The 19,871-nt window shown below is 43.1% G+C and overlaps 2 protein-coding genes across 2 annotated transcripts in view; both read left to right on the forward strand.

The window, feature by feature from the left end:
• cobl (cordon-bleu WH2 repeat protein) overlaps positions 1–8,661 on the forward strand; it is a 52,597-nt gene extending 43,936 nt beyond the window's left edge. The window contains exons 11-16 of the mRNA XM_080540865.1: positions 1,932–2,202; positions 3,195–3,316; positions 3,705–5,398; positions 5,568–5,684; positions 6,340–6,606; positions 7,177–8,661. Coding sequence (XP_080396991.1) covers positions 1,932–2,202; positions 3,195–3,316; positions 3,705–5,398; positions 5,568–5,684; positions 6,340–6,606; positions 7,177–7,263 — 2,558 coding nt within the window. The 3' untranslated portion in view covers positions 7,264–8,661. The remainder of the gene's footprint in view (positions 1–1,931; positions 2,203–3,194; positions 3,317–3,704; positions 5,399–5,567; positions 5,685–6,339; positions 6,607–7,176) is intronic.
• Positions 8,662–11,057: 2,396 nt separating this feature from the next.
• Positions 11,058–19,871, forward strand: part of grb10b (growth factor receptor-bound protein 10b) — a 78,005-nt gene continuing 69,191 nt past the window's right edge. The window contains exon 1 of the mRNA XM_080540867.1: positions 11,058–11,180. The gene's annotated coding sequence lies outside the window, so the exon portion shown is untranslated. The remainder of the gene's footprint in view (positions 11,181–19,871) is intronic.

A 19,871-nucleotide genomic window follows, 5' to 3' on the forward strand; every position in this document is an offset into this window, starting at 1 on the left:
TTTTTGGGGGGTGTTTTTTGACTTTCCATTGATGTGGAAATTGTTTGTGACCGGGGCTTTGTTTGTTTATTTGTTAAGTGTGATGTGACTAGATGTGTGTGTGAGAGTGACTAGATGTGATTTGTGTGGGAGAATATGAGGCACAAGCAAACAGTCACAGTCTGCCTGGGCCGGGAAGGAGTCTTTGATTTGGTTTGTGAATGAGTGTTTGTGATGGGGCAAGTATGAGTTCATGTTTGTGTAAGATTATGTTTTGGATAGGACAAGTGTGCATGGGATTGCGGTTATGTGTGAGAGTGTTTTTGGTATAGGGCGAGTGTTTGACTGTGATTAGGGTTCTGTGTGTGCTGGCTGTGGCTGCAGCTGGCATGACTAACCCAGTGCTGGGAAAGGGTTGGGAGGGCGGCCTGTGAGTCACTGGATCTCCAGGAACAGGCCTCTCCTCACCATTAGGGCTCTGCCGAAAGCTGACATGCCGTCAGAGAAGCACAGACACACACACACACACACACACACACACACACACACACACACACACATCCATCCTCTCACTGGAGACAGGGCCAAGGTTGCTCACGGGTTAGGTAGCTTTAAAGCATCTCTAATGACTTCTCTGTGATGTGCTCTGCATGCTGGCTGGAATACTGTAAGCCTAACAAATGGTACATTGACTTTTATTTTCCTTCTTTTGGCTTGGAGATGAGTGAGATCAGTGGGAAGTCATACAATCTAAATGTGCACTGCACTCTAAAGCTAAGGGTGGGCGACCAAAGATGAAGTTATATGATGATACATGTCAGAATCTGGGAAACGTTGAGTGCCGCATCATTACTGTAAACGTTTGTTTAAGTATGACCAATTCTGTACCCACATCAACAAAGCTGTTTCGTCTAGAAGGTTTGGGCGGTTTCCAATTTTTTATATCGTTAAACCGTCCCCAAATTGAAGCGCGGTTTACTGTTTTACCGTGGGATTCAAAATCACATTGTAGGGCTTTGACGGAGCTGACAATTTCAAACGATGAATTCAAATGATTTGATTGGCTAGTGAAAGGTGGACCGACGCCCTATCCTTTTACGCGAAACCTGCTCAAACACTTTCTACGAGCAGTGCTGAAAAATGCGCTGAAAATAAATCAATAAAAACAGTGCTCAAAACACATTCGGGCTCGTAATGAGACTGTCGGGACAAATTCGACTACGTATGGGAAACTGCACTCAGCCAAGTACAAAGTCCATATATATATAAGCAGACATTGCGCAGCAGATTTTTTTTTATGACGGTATTGACGGAATTGGTTTTGACACCGTGGCTATTTTCAAAGACCGCGGTTTACGGTATTGACGTAATACCGCCCAACCTTACGTGACACGTCCTTTTTTGACAGGTGATTTATCTGACAAATTACGTTGTTTACTAAAAGTCCTGTCATCACTTTCATAGCATCTTCAACCACACAGACAGTAGTGCTGGACAAACACTCTTAAGGCCTTTGTTATATATAGAAATTTAGGACGGTTTTATGATGGTATTGACAAAAGAAAAACGGTATACCGCATAACCGCCCAGACGCGAACTTCCTCACATACAGTTTGTGTTTTTGTGTGTGTGTGTGTGTGTGTGTGTGTGTGTGTGTGTGAGTGTCAGAATGAATATCGAAACTAATATTATATACTACATTTTCAATAACGCCACCTCTTCCTCGGCCTGCCTCCTTTCTTATTCCCTCTTTTCTTCCCTCTGTCTCTCACGCATGCCATCCTGTTTAACTATGATGCTTCCTTGTTTGAAAGTATATACTTTGATTAACAACAAGACAGAACGTTAACTCGTGTTAATGCTTCAGCTAATTTGACAACCATGTGACTATGTGTCAATGCTAACGATGATACTAATGTATCCCCCCCGCCTCCACTCTTGTTTGGCCTCAGCTTGGCTGCACTCTCCGAAGGAGTCGGAGGCCCGCCAGACCCCAGACCAGGAGGCGGAGACTCTGTCCACGGGGAGCAGCAGCAGCTTCCCTGACCAGGGTTACGCCGCCTCAGAGGGCATGGCGGAGGACTCAGGCCTGGTGGGCTCCCCCTCAGATGTCCCCCACCCCACCTCTCCTGACGGGAGCCTCTCTGCCCACCCCCTCACTCAGCCCAAGGACTGCTCCAGTGACAGCGACGAGGGCTGTGCCACCTGGGGCTCCGGACACAGGTACTACCTCCCCACACCCCTCCCTCCCACCTCCCTCCCTCCCTCCCTCCCTCCATCTCATTGGCTCACAGACCGCGGTCGCAGTTCAGACTTCATTCAAGTTCAAGTGAAAATGTAAGGCATTCATTCATTGGTTGTACTTCTTGGCTTTTGGTTGAAATCGACTACTCTGATGGTTGGGAACCCTGCGTATTGTGGTTTGCACATGCTTTAGTGATATAATGTCATTGGTGTTTTACATTATACTGCCGTGACATTACTGGCGGTATCTGTCATCATCCATTAGCTAGTGTAATTAAACAACTTCAACAACAATAATATTGTTAATTATTCTGTGGGTATGTGGTGCTGCTGTGTTGATCCTATTGAAGTACGTAAAAAAGAGTCTAGTCAAAGACTAGAGCACGGGTGGCCCAGTCAATCAATGAGGCTTGATCCTGCCTATGATTTACCAACTCTAACCTCACTCCCAGTCTGCATCACATTTCTCAGCATTCAGTCATCTATCTCACATCTCACACACACTACACACCGGCTGGTTTTTAAAGGCCCTATTTTATTGTGCCAAAAGTGCTAACTGACTGCAGTCCACATGTGTTTGAGCTGAGGGGCTGCCAACGCCTGCTGCGTCACGTAGAAGCTGGCCTCGTAGTGAGAGCTTAGGGACGCTTCTGGGTTCTCACGCTTCCAGGAAAAGCCATATTACCGTTTTTCCTCGAAATCATGTTAAAGAAAATAGCCTTGTCCAAGACTGTAGGATTCAAATCCTCTTCTAGTTGGTTTGACCTCTTTAGCAAGGATAAGCCATTCTTTTTTTTCCGATTTTGTCACAGAGTATGAGAATGCTCAGTTGAATTATGAATAAATATTTCAAGGACAGACTAAATTTAACTTTCAGGTAACTTAAAAGTTATCTTTTTAACAAAAGTTGTCTTTTTAAGTACAAGTACAGTACTCCAAGACTGATGCAGATGTATCCTCTTCTTTCTTAGACACAGCAGTGCTATCGACCTTAAGGACAAATCAGGCAAAGCACAGGACAGCTTTGAGGAGGACCCAGAGCTCACCGCTCAGCTCAATCAGACTCTTGCTGACCTGGAGGCTGATCTAGCAGGTAAGGTTTAGGTAGAAGGCTGGATAATACAATGCATACACAGTCACACTCCCCTGTGTTATAAAGCTCTTATTACCCTAGGAACAATACCCAAGGAACAATATTTCGGGTTATTAACACAGGAATAAGGACTGTTCCCTGTTCTATTTGTGTCACACTAATTACTCTTATGTACAATGTAATCACTAAATTACTATGTAACAACAGGTCAAATACCTTATTGTTAATATAGTAGTTACTGTGTTATTACACAGATATAAGGGCAACATAATGTAAAGTGTTAACAAATAGTGGTAAAAAAAATGTTGTATTATCAATAAACAGAATAACTCATAGTGATATTCACACATGGTATTCACATGTGTGATTGTTTATCCCTGTTCATTAGATATTAGTCACATAGATGCTGTCCCTGTGTCTGTGGTGGACATGGATGTGCCAGTGACTGCCATAGATGAAGTCCTGGACGACTATGGACAGAGCGTGACCGCTAATGAAGCAGCCCTACCGAGCAGCACTCCACCAACACACAGCAAACTGCAGAGCCGCGGTTCTTCGCCGAGCGGTGAGGTACCGAACCAGAACAACAACGCCCGCACGTCCGACGGCCAGAAGAAAGCCAGCGCGCATCGCCTCAGTTCACAAGAGAAGAAGAAGAAGCTTGCCAAAAGCACAGAGAAAGAGGAGAAACACACCACGGTCTCCCCAACAAAAACCAAGACCGAGACTAAACCCCTTCCTGTCCGCGGCACTCTCGGTGTCCCAGAACGCACCGGCTGCCCTCTGCCTACCAGCCACAGCACAGAGTCTGCAGAGGAAGAGGAGACCCCCGCATACAGAGGCCACACGCCGACGACACAAGGCAAAATCACCCACATTCCGGTCTCCCGATTCGGTACGAAGACGTTCACCGTTACCCCTCCCAAACCCGCCGTGACCCAGACACAGCCCCAGAAAGCAGCCATCCCTCCGACCACAGGTGCCATTAAAATCGACGAACAGGGTAACATGGTGAAAGTGGGCACCGCCCGGAATAAGTTTGGCGGTTCCTCCGAGTCTCTCGAGTCGCCGCTCCTGGGGAAAGCCAAAGCCTTCTGGAGCTCAACGGAGAAGCAGGACGCTCTTGCGTTCACCACCACCGCCCGAGGATCCGTCACCAAGGCCAGGGAGACCGAGGTCCCGAGAACCACTGCTCCTCCTGAACCTGCAGAGAAGGCCACACCTAAAGAAGCCGTTAAAGACGTTGTCGAAGTAACTAAGGTGGAACCCTTACAAGTAGAGAGCAAGGCTCCTGTTCCAGAGCCCACACAGCAGCCTATGAAACCCCTCCCTGTCTTCTCAGAGCAGAAGAGAGACCTGTCCTTCCTCAAGCCACAAAGGAGAACATCCAGTCAGTATGTGGCCTCTGCCATCACGAAATATGCTGTCAAGACCTCAGCCAAAGCTGATCATAACATTCAAGAGATACACGAGTCATCTGTCTCTATGAAAAAGGGATCTGGCAGCTATGGCTATCAAAGCGAGGGTCAATCCATACGTGTGCATCCATTCCAGTCATCTCACACATCTACAAGTGTGTCTGGGAAGAAGGAGAGCAGTTCTGGGTCTCATCCCGCTGGTCCTAAAAGGTCTATGAGTTACCCTGACTACATGACAGAGAAGCAGCTAGGCTCTGCTCAGTCGAAGCCACAAGGCAGAGGTGGCTGTGGTAGCACTCTGCAACCCGGCTCAAAGTCGTTCGACTCTGATACAGCCAATGCTAGGCACGCGCCCAGCAGCACCAGCCAGCCACAGAAGACCCTTCCACCTCCACACTCCCCTACGAAACAGGTACCTGTCTTGAAGCCCTCTCAGGATCTGCCTCCCGCACATAGTACTAGAGAGATGACCCGTCCGGCGCTGGCCAAGAAGCCAGAGCCAGCAGCAGTCACCAACGTCCTCCCCGAGCCCAACCAGGTCACGTTGTTCGGGCCCGTGAAGAAGTTCAAGCCTGTGATCCTGAAGTCGGTCAATAAGGAGACGACGCTGCATAGCACGCTGATGGAGGCCATTCAGTCTGGTGATCAGAAGAGGCTCAGAAAGGTGAGAGCACAGAGACGGTATATCTAGTAAAGTGTTCTTGTATGTCTACGGGGGAGAGTTTATCATGCAGTAGCTTCTAAGATTTCGTTTTTGACAAACGTTGTGGGAGGAGGTAGAGTCAGTGTCTTGTTTCTGATTTTTCTGGTTTATTCCCCCCCCCCTCCCCTAGACATCTGACTCAAGTGCAAGCACTTGGAAGAAACCATCCTTTGTTGAGGAGGAAAATGAACATTCTGCATTACTGTCAGCCATCAGAGCACAAAGTAACAAAGAAAGACTAAAGAAGGTAGGTTTAACCCAAGAGTCAGATAGGGTTATATAGTAGCTTCTCCAAGGTGATGTGTATGTTTTAAATGTATAGCTGTCGGCACAGAGAACCCGTTGCTTGAGTAAATAGCTCATTTCAGGAGGATGAGCATGCACTGTGTTTTGTAAGAATATTCTATTTTCATTCTCCTTGAATGTGATGTGGTTTGTTTTCATGTAAGGGCCCAAGTGAAATGAGAGAAGGAAATGTGCACTTGTATTGAGGCCCTACTGCGGTGAGCTCTAAAATGTCCCTGCCCAGCTCACCAGAAGGAATTTCAGGAATGTGCTTTACTAAATCAGGTTTTCTGTGTTAAAACTATTGAATTTGGTCTTATAAAAAAGATTGGTCTATCTCAGAATGATAAAGTCTGATAAAATTATCCATTCTATTCATATTACTAGCGGAGGTTAGATTTCAGGTTAGCTCGATTCAGGCTAGTCACAGCATATAGCTTAACTCACAGATGAAAAGCTTTTTTGAAATGCTTTAGACCTTTGTTATGCCGTCTAGTAAATCTGTGAGGTAATGGCATTAGATGAGTGATGTTGTAGGTGTCTGTATGGGTGTGAAAGCAAGCATGCCAGTGTCTGCGTGTCTGGTCTGCTATTGTTCCCCTGTGTACGCTCCGCAGACCAAATCCCAAGCCGCAGACGACCTTGAAAAGTGCAAGAAGATTGAAGTGGAGAGCAGTGCTCAGTGTGACACCATGCCTCCCCCTCCCTCATTTGTGCCGCCACTGCCACCTCTTCCACCCGCCATGGTCCCTCCACCTCCTCCCCCTCCCTCCACCCAGCCAAAGCCGACTGCAGTGCTTGGGTCTGGGGGGAACCCGGCTATGGCCCGGGAGGCTATGATGGAAGCCATCCGCTCTGGATCCGCAGCTGAGCGCCTGAAGAAGGTATATATATTGTACAGCATCCACACTTCCAAAGTATCAACACCCCCCAAAGAGTGCTGGTATTATTGTTTGGGGGTGTAGTCATCTTATTACATTACTGGTTGTTAATTCAGGTTCTCAAACCACAAAATATAGCAAATTGTATCTTTCAATTTCAATGTCTATACTGAGCATTGAGGAGACTAGAGACTACCAGAAATGCTCTTCCCTGCACCTACATGAGAACTGTGGAGCGTACCACCCATTTGCTTTCTGTCATAACATGTCTGTGACGGGACAAGACACTCCTGGGAAACACTCCAGTATTCTGTCACGTAGTTCAGCTACGCTAAGCTTGAGCAATTCAACTGAGCTGATAAAACAATCTTTAAAAGTATTCTACTGACATGACCTAAACTAAGTTAATAACATTGACAACATTATTATGGTATTAGCGGTTTTACGACTTAGCTTGGTGGTACAGTAGCATCACTGTAGGCGTTATGCATTGGTGTAAAAAAAATATATAATAAAAGAAAATAAAGATGGGAGCAAAATTAACACTTGTTTTCATGTCTTCTATTTTCTCAGGTCACTGCTGCACCAAAAACAATTCAAGTGAATGGCAGACTTGGTACTATACACGCAACATCATCATCACTCTCACAAGGACAATGAAGAGTCTTTCACAATGATGAACACATCCTGCAAACCATCTGATTGGAACCCAGTAGTAGCCAAACGACACATGTGTAATCGTTCACTTTAATTTATCACTGTTCTTATGTATCTTGTAATGTGTACTTGAATAGTTGTTATAACTGGAAAGAAAGAAATCTGTACAAAGCATGTGCCAATAATGTTTGTGTTGCTGTGCAATGAAAGCAATAATTTATTAGCTGCTCTTGCTTACAATGATCTGAAGAGATGAATGATGGTTATTCTTTTTTTGGTACTGTATGTTTTTTTTTTTTTTTTTTTTAACACTGTTCAATATGAAATTGATGCCTCATGCTGTCTTACTGTCAGTGTTATATTTGATTATTACACTTTTGCTGTATATATTCCATGTGATAGGGTGCAATCAGTTACCCCTGCCAATCATTACAACAACATTTGGCTGTAAGGGATTCCCTAGGTGGTGACTAGTTAATTTTGCTCAACTCTAGCCCTCATTTATGCTGCTGTTAAACATCTTTAGACCTTTATATTTTATTATATGATCTACCGCGCCTTTTAATATTATATTTCATATATTTACAGAGAGATTATGACTAACATATCATTACTGGACATTTCAAAGCATTTTTGAAGCATTGATGTTATATATCTGTTGGTGGATATCACCATGACTTATGAGATTAGTTTATTGATTCATATCTTTACGAGTAATAAACATTATTTGCTGTTGTACTCCATTTTCAGAAAAGTTTCTTAACAGTAGATCAATCAATGGACCACTATGATCTGAGCCTATAAAATGTCATGCCATTGTTAGAAGTAGTGAGTGAGACAAAAGAAGAGAACAGTTCAGAGTAGATATGATAATATATTTATTATTAATGAAGAAGTATCAATATTCTACTATTATAAGGACTGAATGACAGACCTAAAAAGCCCAAGTTCTAGGTGCGCATTCGCTGCTACGTTTTGGTAGCGTCTGATACTGTTAGCAGTAATAGTCATACTGATCAAAAGAGTGACTAGGACATTACCTATGCTATGGAGTGATCCACACAATGGTGAATCAATTTGATTTCCCAAGGCAAATATTGTACCTTAAAAGTGGGGCTGTAGGATTCTAGACTGGTCTCTCAAAAGATAGCTGTATGAATTGTATGGTTGTTTGTTGGCTGGCTTAATGTTCCTAGGTAGAAAGTTGTATATTTTGTAAACTACAGAGACATTTTTACAGTAATAGACTGTTCAAAATGGGAATTAATAGAATTATAGTAATCAAATAATTTTGTGTGAGTTTTATAAGCTATTGCCTTTTAAGTGCACATTGTTTTGGAAGCATTGCGCAACTATTTTATTTTATCTGCCTAATTTTTGGTCCAATAAATGATTTTTGTAATCATCTAAGAGTTCATTTTCCTTTTATGTGTCTCTATCCCACATTTATCTTGATGGATTATTTCTCTTATATGTGGTTGTTTACTGTGATTCTTGTTGTCCTTGAACATGGGAACACCACAGAGTTCGTTCTTATATGCCACCAGCACTCGTTAAGAGAGGATTGCCACATCAGAAGCTCTCAAACTATTCTGAGCTGACCTTGACCATGACTCACCCTGTGGTCATAGCATGTGTTCATATCTCACATAACTTCACTCTAACTGTATGCCTGACCGATTCAGTTCCCCCTCAGATGCCCTGTAAATGGCTCCATTGGTTCTGAAACTGGAAGCTTGAGCACAACATGTCTTATGTCACATTATTTCAGTCTCGCCAAAATGTGCTTTCCATTGATTGGCCTAGGCTCTCAAAGGCTGCACCCACATAAAGTGAGTGGATTTGGTGGTTCAGTTTCTGGGTATTTTTCTGTCTGCCCTTGGATTCAGATTGCTCCATATACAGAGGGTAATCCCCTCCACACTGAAGGGCTATAAATTCTTCTGGCCCACAGCCCTTCTGTTGGTCAGAATTCTTGCTCATTTGTGGGCATTCTGATCTGCGTTACGAAACTGCAGCAAGAGTGTTTGGTTCCAAACCATCGGAACCGTTCATGCAGAAAAACAAATCTCTGAATCAAGAATTACCAGCACATGTCACCACATAGTACAAGGTACTGAATTTACTATTTCAGCCCCGCCTTTACCCTAAATAGCCTATGAGAGGGAGGGTTGATACCTTTAGAGTATTTTCTTGTGTTTTGTTAGGATGGGTCCTGATACGTATGTTGCACATTCCTGTAATGAAGTGTAGATTAATACAGCTTTTCCTTATTCTATACTGCCGGGACTAAAGTTGTGATCATTTCTGAAACTACTTGCGAAGGTCTAGGCAGGCCTGATCACATTATCAACAGGTTCTAGTGGGAAAAGTAGGTGAAAGTCTTTGAAACAGAGTAAATAGATGTTAATAGCAGGAGGTATGTCTACATTGTCTATGCGTGATAATGTAGACACTCACTCAGAAAATCGATTCATATCAAACATGTGCTGCCTTGAATATCCAATGAGGTAAATCACCATATTTGTGCAATTCACATGTCCCCCTTCGAGTCAGAGAAACCATGTTCACATGGGACTAATGCATTAATAATGTCAAACGCAGGAGATTCTCCGTGTGACGTGATGAGTTTGTGCACAAAGCCCTTTTATACTATGGAAAGGCAGGCAGGGTCACAGTATGGAACCACTGTTGTTCTCAGCGTCCAGACACAGAAGGTTCAGGTTCTCACTATTAACAGACAGACTCACTCTCAACCCAGCTGGAGAAAGTTCCAGACTTATGACCTTTTGCACTTCAGACTCCAAATAGGCTTTTTCCCATGGGTTGAGTTAATTGAGTTAATATTTGAGGCATATAAAAAATTGTGAAATCAGATGTTCTCCCATGACACATATTTCAGGGCATACAGAAAGGTTATGACAAAGAGGTCTGGTGATGTGGTGATTCTCACATTTAGTCAGTATCATCATCAGTTGAATAATTATGTCTTACCCAAAATGAAACAAAGGCTTGCTCTCACTGTATAGGCTATGGTATGATAATGTCTCTCACTGTATATGGTATGATAACACTGTATAATATGGTATGATAATGACAATTCGAGAAGGTAAGAGCACCATCCAGAGATTCCACAAATCTGCAAAGATGGGTGCTTGGGGGCATGTAGTCCTATTGCCACATACTGCTCGTGTGTGTGTGTGTGTGTGTGTGTGTGTGTGTGTGTGTGTGTGTGTTTGTGTGTGTGTGTGTGTGTGTGTGTGGGGGGGGGGGGCAAGGTAACCATAGAGCATTGCACTCTTGGTTTGCACTCTTGGTTTAACCCTAAACAACAAAAACAACAACAACAGCTTGCTCACATTTGGTCATTGGTCAGGTACAAATATTGGCAATATTGAAATTATTTTTCAGGCATATAGTCGACTATGTGAATGCTTGCTTTATAGTTTCAAAGGGCAATTGGAACATTTAATCTCCATTAATACCTGCAATTATGGGTGGCTCTCTTGCCCAATAATACATTTGCCCCAGTTTCACAGCAGTGCAGGCTATTGAGAGAAATGGTTTTATGGCAGCATGGTGCTGTTATTGCAGGGATATCTTCCCTGCTCTGCTCAGCTGATCAGTCTGAGGACATTTGAGGTGGGCGGAGTCAGTGGAGAGGGAGGAGTCGTCCCGTGTGTGTGTTTGAGGAGTCAGCTGAGAGACGGGCTGTGGTGGTCGCTGCTGCTGAGAGACGGGCTGTGGTGGTCGTAGCTTGCTTGTCCTCCACGGGAATGTTGACCACTGGAGCCTGAGCAAGAAAAAAAGCAACGCTGTTGCGCTACAACAATAAGTCAAGCGTTTCCCCTCCTCGTGAGCAAGGTTGTCTTCGATACCGCTTTTTGGTTGATTTCCAGCAGCAGAAATCTGGACCTACGGTGAGTTAGTCTCCTATTCCAAAAACAAGATTAGCTGTGATTTGACCTGTGCTGTGGTTTAGAGATACTTTTAACATGACTCCACACAAGAGAGTAAAGAACGCAAAAGTTGAGTCTGGCTGTGTGGTTGTACTACTACTACTACTACTGCTGTGTGAGACTGGAACACAACACAACACATGGGGGGCTGGAGGGGGTCGCTCACCCCCAAAGTACAGGTTGGTAGATCTTGACGCGCGTTGTGAAGCGTAACTCTCCAATGATGAATCAAAACTGATTGATTCATATGAAATGTGATAGTTAGTTAGTGGGTAAAACAAGCGTGTTGATTAGCCACATGGCTGGGGAGTGCGTGCTCTGCTGCGGGGGTCTCTGGAGGACCAGAAGGAGTATGTTATTCTATAGTGGACCGGCCACGGGGATCTCCTAGTAGCCTACTACTTGAAGTACTAGTCCCTAAATAAATAAATGTTACGCATGTCAGACTTTGTCAGTTAGCCTAGGGCTATGTGGTACCTTGTGTACAAATATTGCATAACACTTTGACTTTCTATCCAACTATTATTCGACCCCCCCCCCCCACCACAAGACACCTCCTTTAAATGGTTCCAACATGCCGAATGCATGTTTTAAGTTGTAAGATTGTGTGAACTGCTTAAGAATTGCGCTGAATCTGCGCAAATCAACCTATCCATTATGTTCGATTTGTAGGTGCATATCAAATCCACAGCGTATGTATTTATTTTTATTCAATCCGTTTAACGTCCCTGTGATGAACAAGTGGACTGTTGGAAGTGGCACCGACCGGTCTTCGTGTCTCCCTCTCTCCCCCTGGCAGCGTTTGCTTTGGGGGTGGGGAAAGGCGTTTTCCCCCAGGCTACTCTCGACTCGTGTAGTGAACCGTGGAGATGGCTTAGATCACTAAGCTCAGAATGAATGGCGAAGGAAATCTTGATGTTGTATTATTTTATTTTTTTTTACCTGGATAGGGATGCGATAGAATAATTGATTTGCCCAGATTCAGCGCAATTCTTAAGCAGTTCACACACAATCTTACAACTTAAACATGCATTCGGCATGTTGGAACCATTTAAAAGGAGGTGTCTTGTGGTGATAATGATATGGGGCCTACTACATTAAACTATTTAGAAGTTGAGGGAATGTTTCAAGTGAAGTATTGCAACCTGAAACATTGCCAGGCACATTCATGGTAGCCTAGGCTGGGTACATGTATCCCCCTTCTGCTATTTCAAGGTCATGCTCTGTTGGCTCTGACATGATAGACAGAGGATGAGTTTAGGAATAAGACAGTCAGCCCAAAGAGCTGCTGAGTTCACATAATATCACAGAGAAACCAGCTCACTCGCCTATTAAAGCTGCATATATACATTAAACAACAACAAAGCACTTTGTTAACAGTAAAGAGTTGAGGGGTGGGGCTGGAGAAATGGAACCACTCTCAATGTCATAGAACTGTGGACACAAGGACCGTCCACCCATGAGTTCAACATTGCCATGTTTTGAAGCATGTTTGTTGGCAATTGCGTTGTTTACAAAGAATGGAGTAAAACAAGCTTATATTTTGGATTCTGATGAGGCACCGTAGTTATACTTGAAGCTCATGAGACATTAATATGTAATATACATTTGGGAACTTAGCAGTGGACTCACCTCTCTACATTCTGAGTAAGTAAGATTTCTAGTTAAGCCTGGACTACTGATAGTGGATACTGGATACCTGTATTGTTTATTAGTGATGGTGTTGTAACTGTCTGTTTTAAAAGACAAAGCCTTCAGAGTAATTCTAGTGAAACCATTAGTTTCTGGACCCAAGTAGGTGCTTTGCAAGTAGGAGGAGCCTTCTATCTCCTCTATATATTGAATAGACCAGGGGCCATTGGGCTAATACATTTGGGAACTTAGTATGTACCAATTACAGATTTCCCTTTTAAGAGACTGACTAACTATTAGTTTTGTGATCTTTTGGATTCTATCCCATCATCAGCTTTATATTTGTTGTACCAAGTAGTGTATGCTTGGTGGTTATCATTGGATCTGTGAATCGAGTTAACTGGTACATTATTATCTCTGTCCGAACTTTGTATCCTGAGAGACCCTCAGAACGAATAGAACATACTTCCACTTAAAATATGAGAAATGTAGCTAATGTTCATTGGCTAGTGGTAATTAATCTTTCTCAGGCCCTAAGCAGCATTCCATTCTGCCTTGCGTCAGTTTGCAGTCATTCAACACTCACCATACAGTACTAATACCCCCTCGCTGACGTCAGCTCCTGATGACGCCATTTACGCAAGGCTGGGATGATGCGGAGTTGAAGTCACAGTCACTGTCTTTTACCAATAGTGTTCTCTCCCTCCCAGGGGATGTCAAATAGCTATCTTATTCAGTCAATTCACTTTTAGGTTTACACAAAGTTGTCCGCTTCAGAAAACCCTCCTAGTCGTTTTAAAGGTGTTGAATGGTTCAGACCACTTACAACCAGAACCTTAGTGTGATTCCATGTAGGTTAACTAGTTCTACACATGAACAATTCTAGTTACACATTTCCTTTCATTACAATGCAATCAATGTTTTTTTTTAAAGTTGTTGTACATCATCTGAGGTTAGCATTTAAGTAAGTAAGTGAGTAATTACATTCTGGTTACTTAAGTAGTTATAGAGTAACTGTTTGGCATGCTTATGCGACACTCCCCACCTTCCTTCCACCCCTGACCTAGAATGCAGAGTGATGCAAGGATTGTCTAAACCACAGGCTGGTAGATTCAGTTTCTCAATGTCTGGAGCCGGTCCAAACTTGGCTGGAACCTAACACAGAGGAACAGAAATGCTGCCTTTATGAAGCAGGTAACCCAACACCCCTGGCTTTATGAAGCAGGTAACCCAACACCCCTGCCTTTATGAAGCTGGTAACCCAACACCCCTGGCTTTATGAAGCAGGTAACCCAACACCCCTGGCTTTATGAAGCAGGCCAGGTAACCCAACACCCCTGCCTTTTATGAAGCAGGTAACCCAACACCCCTGCCGTTATGAAGCAGGTAACCCAACACCCCTGCCTTTATGAAGCAGGTAACCCAACACCCCTGCCTTTATGAAGCAGGTAACCCAACACCCCTGGCTTTATGAAGCAGGTAACCCAACACCCCTGCCGGAATGGCTGTGTTGCAGGAGTGTGGTGCATGGCATGGCAATGGGCCAGAAATTCTCACTCAGTCACTACCAGCTGGAGTCTGTGTTGTAAAATGTAAAACAAACCAGTGTAAGTTGGCTTTGCAAGATGTGTTCACTAAAACAAAATGGTTTTGAGGGACGTATTCCCCGGGTGAAACTTCTGAACAATAGAGACATTTTGTGCGAATAGAGAATGTCTTTATTATGTCTTTATTGCCACCGGAACATCATTAGTATTCTGTCTTGAGAGTTTAATGAGACATTTAGCCATATCTGTATTTATCATTGTACCACCTTAGTGGTGAGTAGATTATCTTGGTGCTTAACAGGAATATTGTGTTAGTGTAAGTCTTTGGTAAAAAAATCATACTATTTCTGGTGGAGTGTGAGTATTATTATTATTTTTTTAAGCAAAAGAATACTGCCAAATGTTGAACAACGGTAATGTTAAGATTGTAAATCATCAGATGTGGGCTGTAATGAACACAATCAACAACTAGGCTACATCTTGACAAAAAAATTGCACATGAATGCCTAGGTACCTTCCTAAAAACATTTATACTGTTAGGGCTTTGATGTAGTCTCTGCTATACCGTTTGCCGCCACAAGGTGGCTGGCTGCAGTGCACTTCATTGATTTTTCATCTTATGTTAGATGAAGCACTCAGTGCATGCCTAATTTCTTTGTTGTAAATCACGTTGAGCTTCATTTCTTGTATGAAAGGTGCTATAATTTTAGTTTTATTTTTACTTTTTTTTTTACACAAAAGCTTACTATTATTATTATCAGATTATTTATTTTTTTACGACAGCAGCGTGGGGTTTTGAACTCGACGACATGTTTATCCTCACATCCGTTTGATGCTGAGATGGCCACGTACATTTGAAGTATTTCCATCTTTGGCTGTCACCTTTTTCATGCAAATCTTGCACACAGCCTGGTCAAGATTTGCTGGCTCTCCCTTGTTATTCCACCAGAACCCAAAATGCTACCAAATTGCAGCAGGAGTTGCTTTTTTTTAGGGACCATCTCGCTTCTGTTTTTTTAAAACTCTCCCTTCTGAGGAGAAGCTGTCACGTAACACGCGATTAGGATCGCTTCTAAATAGTTAGCCTAGTCTTTTTTTTACAGGTTATTTATTTGACAAATTACATTGTTTACAAAAAGTTCTGTCATCACTTTCATAGCATCTGCAGATAGCGATGCTGGAGAAACACTCTTAAGGCGTTTATTAGTACACACCAGAACTTCTTTTATGACTGTATTGAAACGGACACCGTTGCTATTTTCAGAAACCACGGTAGGCTATACGGTATTGCAGTATTATATCCAAACCCCTCTAGTTAATTTCCATCCAGCTTTATGGTCTTGTCTGTGCTTTGGTTGATGCTCATAGCCTTGGATTTTGACATGTTAATGTTGTGTCCTGCGGTGGTAGCCAGTTTCAAGGTTTGGTGTGTCTGTGTGTGTGTGTGTGTGCGTGAGTGCGTGTGTGTGTGTGTGACAGAGAGAGAGATATCAGGATTATGTCATCAGCAAAGTCTAGATCTTCTATTTAAGATCCGAGTGTCTGTACGTTTTGTATAGTTGTATTTTGCAATATTAATGTATGGTTGTATGGCACAAAATCACACACACCTAGACTTGCCCCACGGCACACCGTTTGGGAACCACTGGTCTACTGTATTCCAAGGTTTTGACCTTTTGTGGTTTCCGTCGTTATTGACTCAACTGTCATGAGAAAGAGGAAGGGGGACAGCAGGCAGCCCTGTTGAACCTCTGTGTTTAAAGCTGTTGGTGAGTTGTCCTCTATTACTTTGCTAGATGAATATAGGTATAGGAAAAACTAGGGATGCACTATATTATCGGCACCGATATTTATCGGCCCGATAATGGGAAATTAATGTTTATCGGTTTTTATCGGTTTTATAAAATTTTAGCTGATATAGAGCCGATAATATGAAGCCGGAAATATTTCTGCTTCCGGTTGTCGCGTTCATGCTGCTGCGCCTGCTTACAGCCACGCAGTGTATAGACGAGAGCGAAACATGAGAGCTTCCCCGGTGTGGACATTCTTCACAGTTTCTGAGGCAGATAGCGCGTTTGCAATTTGCAACACATGTTCGACAAAAGTTCGGAGAGGAGGGCAAAGGTCTACGAGTTACAACACAACGACACATCTTGTAGCGGGTAGATAGTAATATCCCTCCCCTGGCCCCTCTGTTTTCCCTTGATAGCTGACAAGCTAACGGGTGAAGTAGCGAGGCCTGCTAGCAGCTAGCCTACAACCCCTAGCCAGCAATGGCTAACGTTGAGGCTAGCGGACCTAGCACAGCTAGCGGACCTAGCACAGCTAGCGGACCTAGCACAGCCGATACGTCAATGGCTAGCTGGGACACCCACTCTAAGTGCGCAGCGTGTCTAGCGGACCTAGCACAGCTAGCGGACCTAGCACAGCTAGCGGACCTAGCACAGCCGAGACGTCAATGGCTAGCTGGGGCACCCACTCTAAGTGCGCAGCGTGTCTAGCGGACCTAGCACAGCTAGCGGACCTAGCACAGCCGAGACGTCAATGGCTAGCTGGGACACCCACTCTAAGTGCGCAGCGTGTCTGGGATTAATCCACGCCCAGGCCGCTGTTATCTCTACCGATGAGTGTATCCACTGTGCAGTGTTCCCCAAGAAACTTCTCCGCTGACGGCTAAGTCGCATGGCTAGCCTGTCGGGAGAAGATCCGCTTCTGTGGGGCAGCCGAAACGCTGCCATCACAGTCTAACGCGGACATGTCTCCAGGTTTACCGACACCATGCTGGGCGGACTTAGTGCCACATAGCCCTGACATCGGTTTCCCGGTACTGGGTGACAAAGGAATTGACAGCTTTACCGCTGCTCGCTATGACCCTAGGAGAGACTCGGACAATGATGAGGGAGGGTCGCACAACGCATCTAATTACTCTTAGGTGAGCCTTTTTTGTTTTCATAAAAGGAGGCCAGATCTTGGCTAAAAAAAGCATTGTGCACTGTCTATAACAGATTCTGTTTGTTAGAGGAAATAATAAATGAACATTTGAAGAGTCAGAAGTGTTCTCTTTGTTGTGTTAACAATAGTGATGTAAGTTAGATTTGGTGAGATCACTATGGAATATTAAATCATCAATCTTTGCTCACTACATAGCCTTTCTTACCTTCAGGTGTGCATGAACTACAGGTTATCAACTGTGAAATTATATCTGAATGGTCTTTATTGTCATTGATATAGTACAGGTACCAAACAACGACATTTGGGAGGGGGGGCTCCCCTGGTGCTAGGAAAAAATAATAATAATATCGGTTATCATATCGGTTATCGGCCACGAGAAGCGGGTAAATATCGGTATCGGTATCGGTTGGAAAAAATGCATATCGTGCATAGGGGTGGGACGATTAGAAAATGTCATGTCACGATTATCGTGGGCAAAATAATCGCGATCCACGATATTATCGCGAGAATAAAAAAATAATAATAAAAAAAATAAAATAATCTTGACAAAAATAAAAATCTTTAATAAAATCTTAAATAAGGTAATGATAAATTATAAGGTATCACTGCATAAATAAAGGAAAAAAATACTGTCAAACAAAACTTGAACACTGACACTTTTCTGTCATCAAACTGAGTGCTAGCCTTGTGGCTTAGAGACTTGAAAGCTTCAAGATAGGTTAAAGTGCAAAAATGTCAACATGTTCACTTTTTCTGCCTTTAGCTGTGCTCGGAGAGGTGTGAGTATGTGCCCACTGGCACTAAACACTCTCTCTGAAGGAACACTAGTTGCAGGTATGCATAGAAGCCTGCGTGCAACCCTGGAAAGGTGAGGCAATGGACACGGGGCCGATGCAGCCATGGTGAGAAGGCTAGCATACGTTAGTGACTGACTGACAAGGCTGACTTGACAGTCACGTTACCCATGCAGGCTGAACAATCGCACGAGACAAATTTCTGGGAGGATATTCGCGCGCGGCTCATGTGAGAAATCTCAATTATATTACTATTTATTTATAACATACGATTATTACATCCTCCCTCTCGCCAGTTTGGGGCAACATAGACTTCTCCCCTGGTGCCACGGATAGGGGTTTCAAGCGGTGGGACAGCAAAGGGATGGTTACTATCGGACATTTATATGATACGGAAATACTACTTTCATTTGACCAATTATGTAAGAAATATGACCTACCACGAAATGAGTTTTTCAGATACCTTCAGATACGAAGTTTTTTAAATAGCCAAAAAGACACTGGCCTCTGTCACCAACCCTCTCCGCTGGAGGAGATAGTCTCTGCTGGAAAGACGAGAGGCATTCTGGGGCTTGGGTATAGAGCACTTTCGAAATATGATAAAGGCAAACCTGCATTTACGCCCAAAGACTGGAATAATGACCTGAACATTAATACTGATGCAGCAACTTGGTCACTAATATGGCAATCGGCAAACGACATCTCAATCTGTAATAGGACGAAGGAAACGCAATTTAGACTACTACAACGTTTGCAGATTACTCCCCAACTTAGACATAAAATGGATCATAACAAATCGGAAATGTGTACAAAGTGTATTACCGAGGTTGGGAGCTTTGTTCATTGTGTTTGGACTTGTAGATATATAGATGATTACTGGAAAGGTATAGTGGATAAAATTCATCTAATTCTAGATGTTACATTGGATAAGGACCCCATGTGTCTATTGTTTGGGTTGCCAGACAAACAACTTAAAAGTATGCATTCCAAAAGACTTCTGTGTATCCTCACTTTTTGTGCAAGGAAAAATATATTGCTGAAATGGATAGACTGCAAACCGCCTACAATAGCTGGATGGCACAAGGTAATTTTTGATATGATTCCTATGGAATGTCTGACATATAGGTATAAGTGTAAGATAAAGACATTCTATAAGATTTGGTCTCCGTTCTTAGATTATATTGGTACCAGACTGGCTGCCATTGTAATGAAAGGTTTGGTGGATTACACTCAAGAAAGTACACAAGACTAATGTGTAACAGATCTACAATGTATAGGTCACAATATTATTTACTGTGCTGGTGTTGTGCTGCCGCTGTGTTTAGGACTGTAAGACATGGATGCTGTCTCCGATGGGGGTGATCCCCCCATATATTATGGCATTTGTTGTCATTTTCTTTTCTGTTTATTTCTGATATGTGACATGGCCTCCTCCCCCCCTGTTTTTTTGTTTTTGTTTTGTTTTGTTTGTCTTTGTTTTTTGTTTGTTAGTTTGTTTAAAAAAAAAAAAAGAGAAAGAACATTTTCTGTTATTGTTTATGGACAACTGCATAACAAAGTGCAAAACTAGTTTTCTACTATTAATGGGACAATAACCTCCCCCACGGATACTAGTTGTTGTTGTTATGTCCTGTTGTGTACATGTCTCTGTGAAACTCAATAAAAATATTAACAACAACCAAAAAAAACACACATAGGTCACATACATTAATACATACAATAAAAAC

Source organism: Nansenia antarctica (assembly GCF_963989245.1).
Source record: "Nansenia antarctica genome assembly, chromosome: 10".
In the NCBI taxonomy this organism is placed as follows: Eukaryota; Metazoa; Chordata; class Actinopteri; order Argentiniformes; family Microstomatidae; genus Nansenia; species Nansenia antarctica.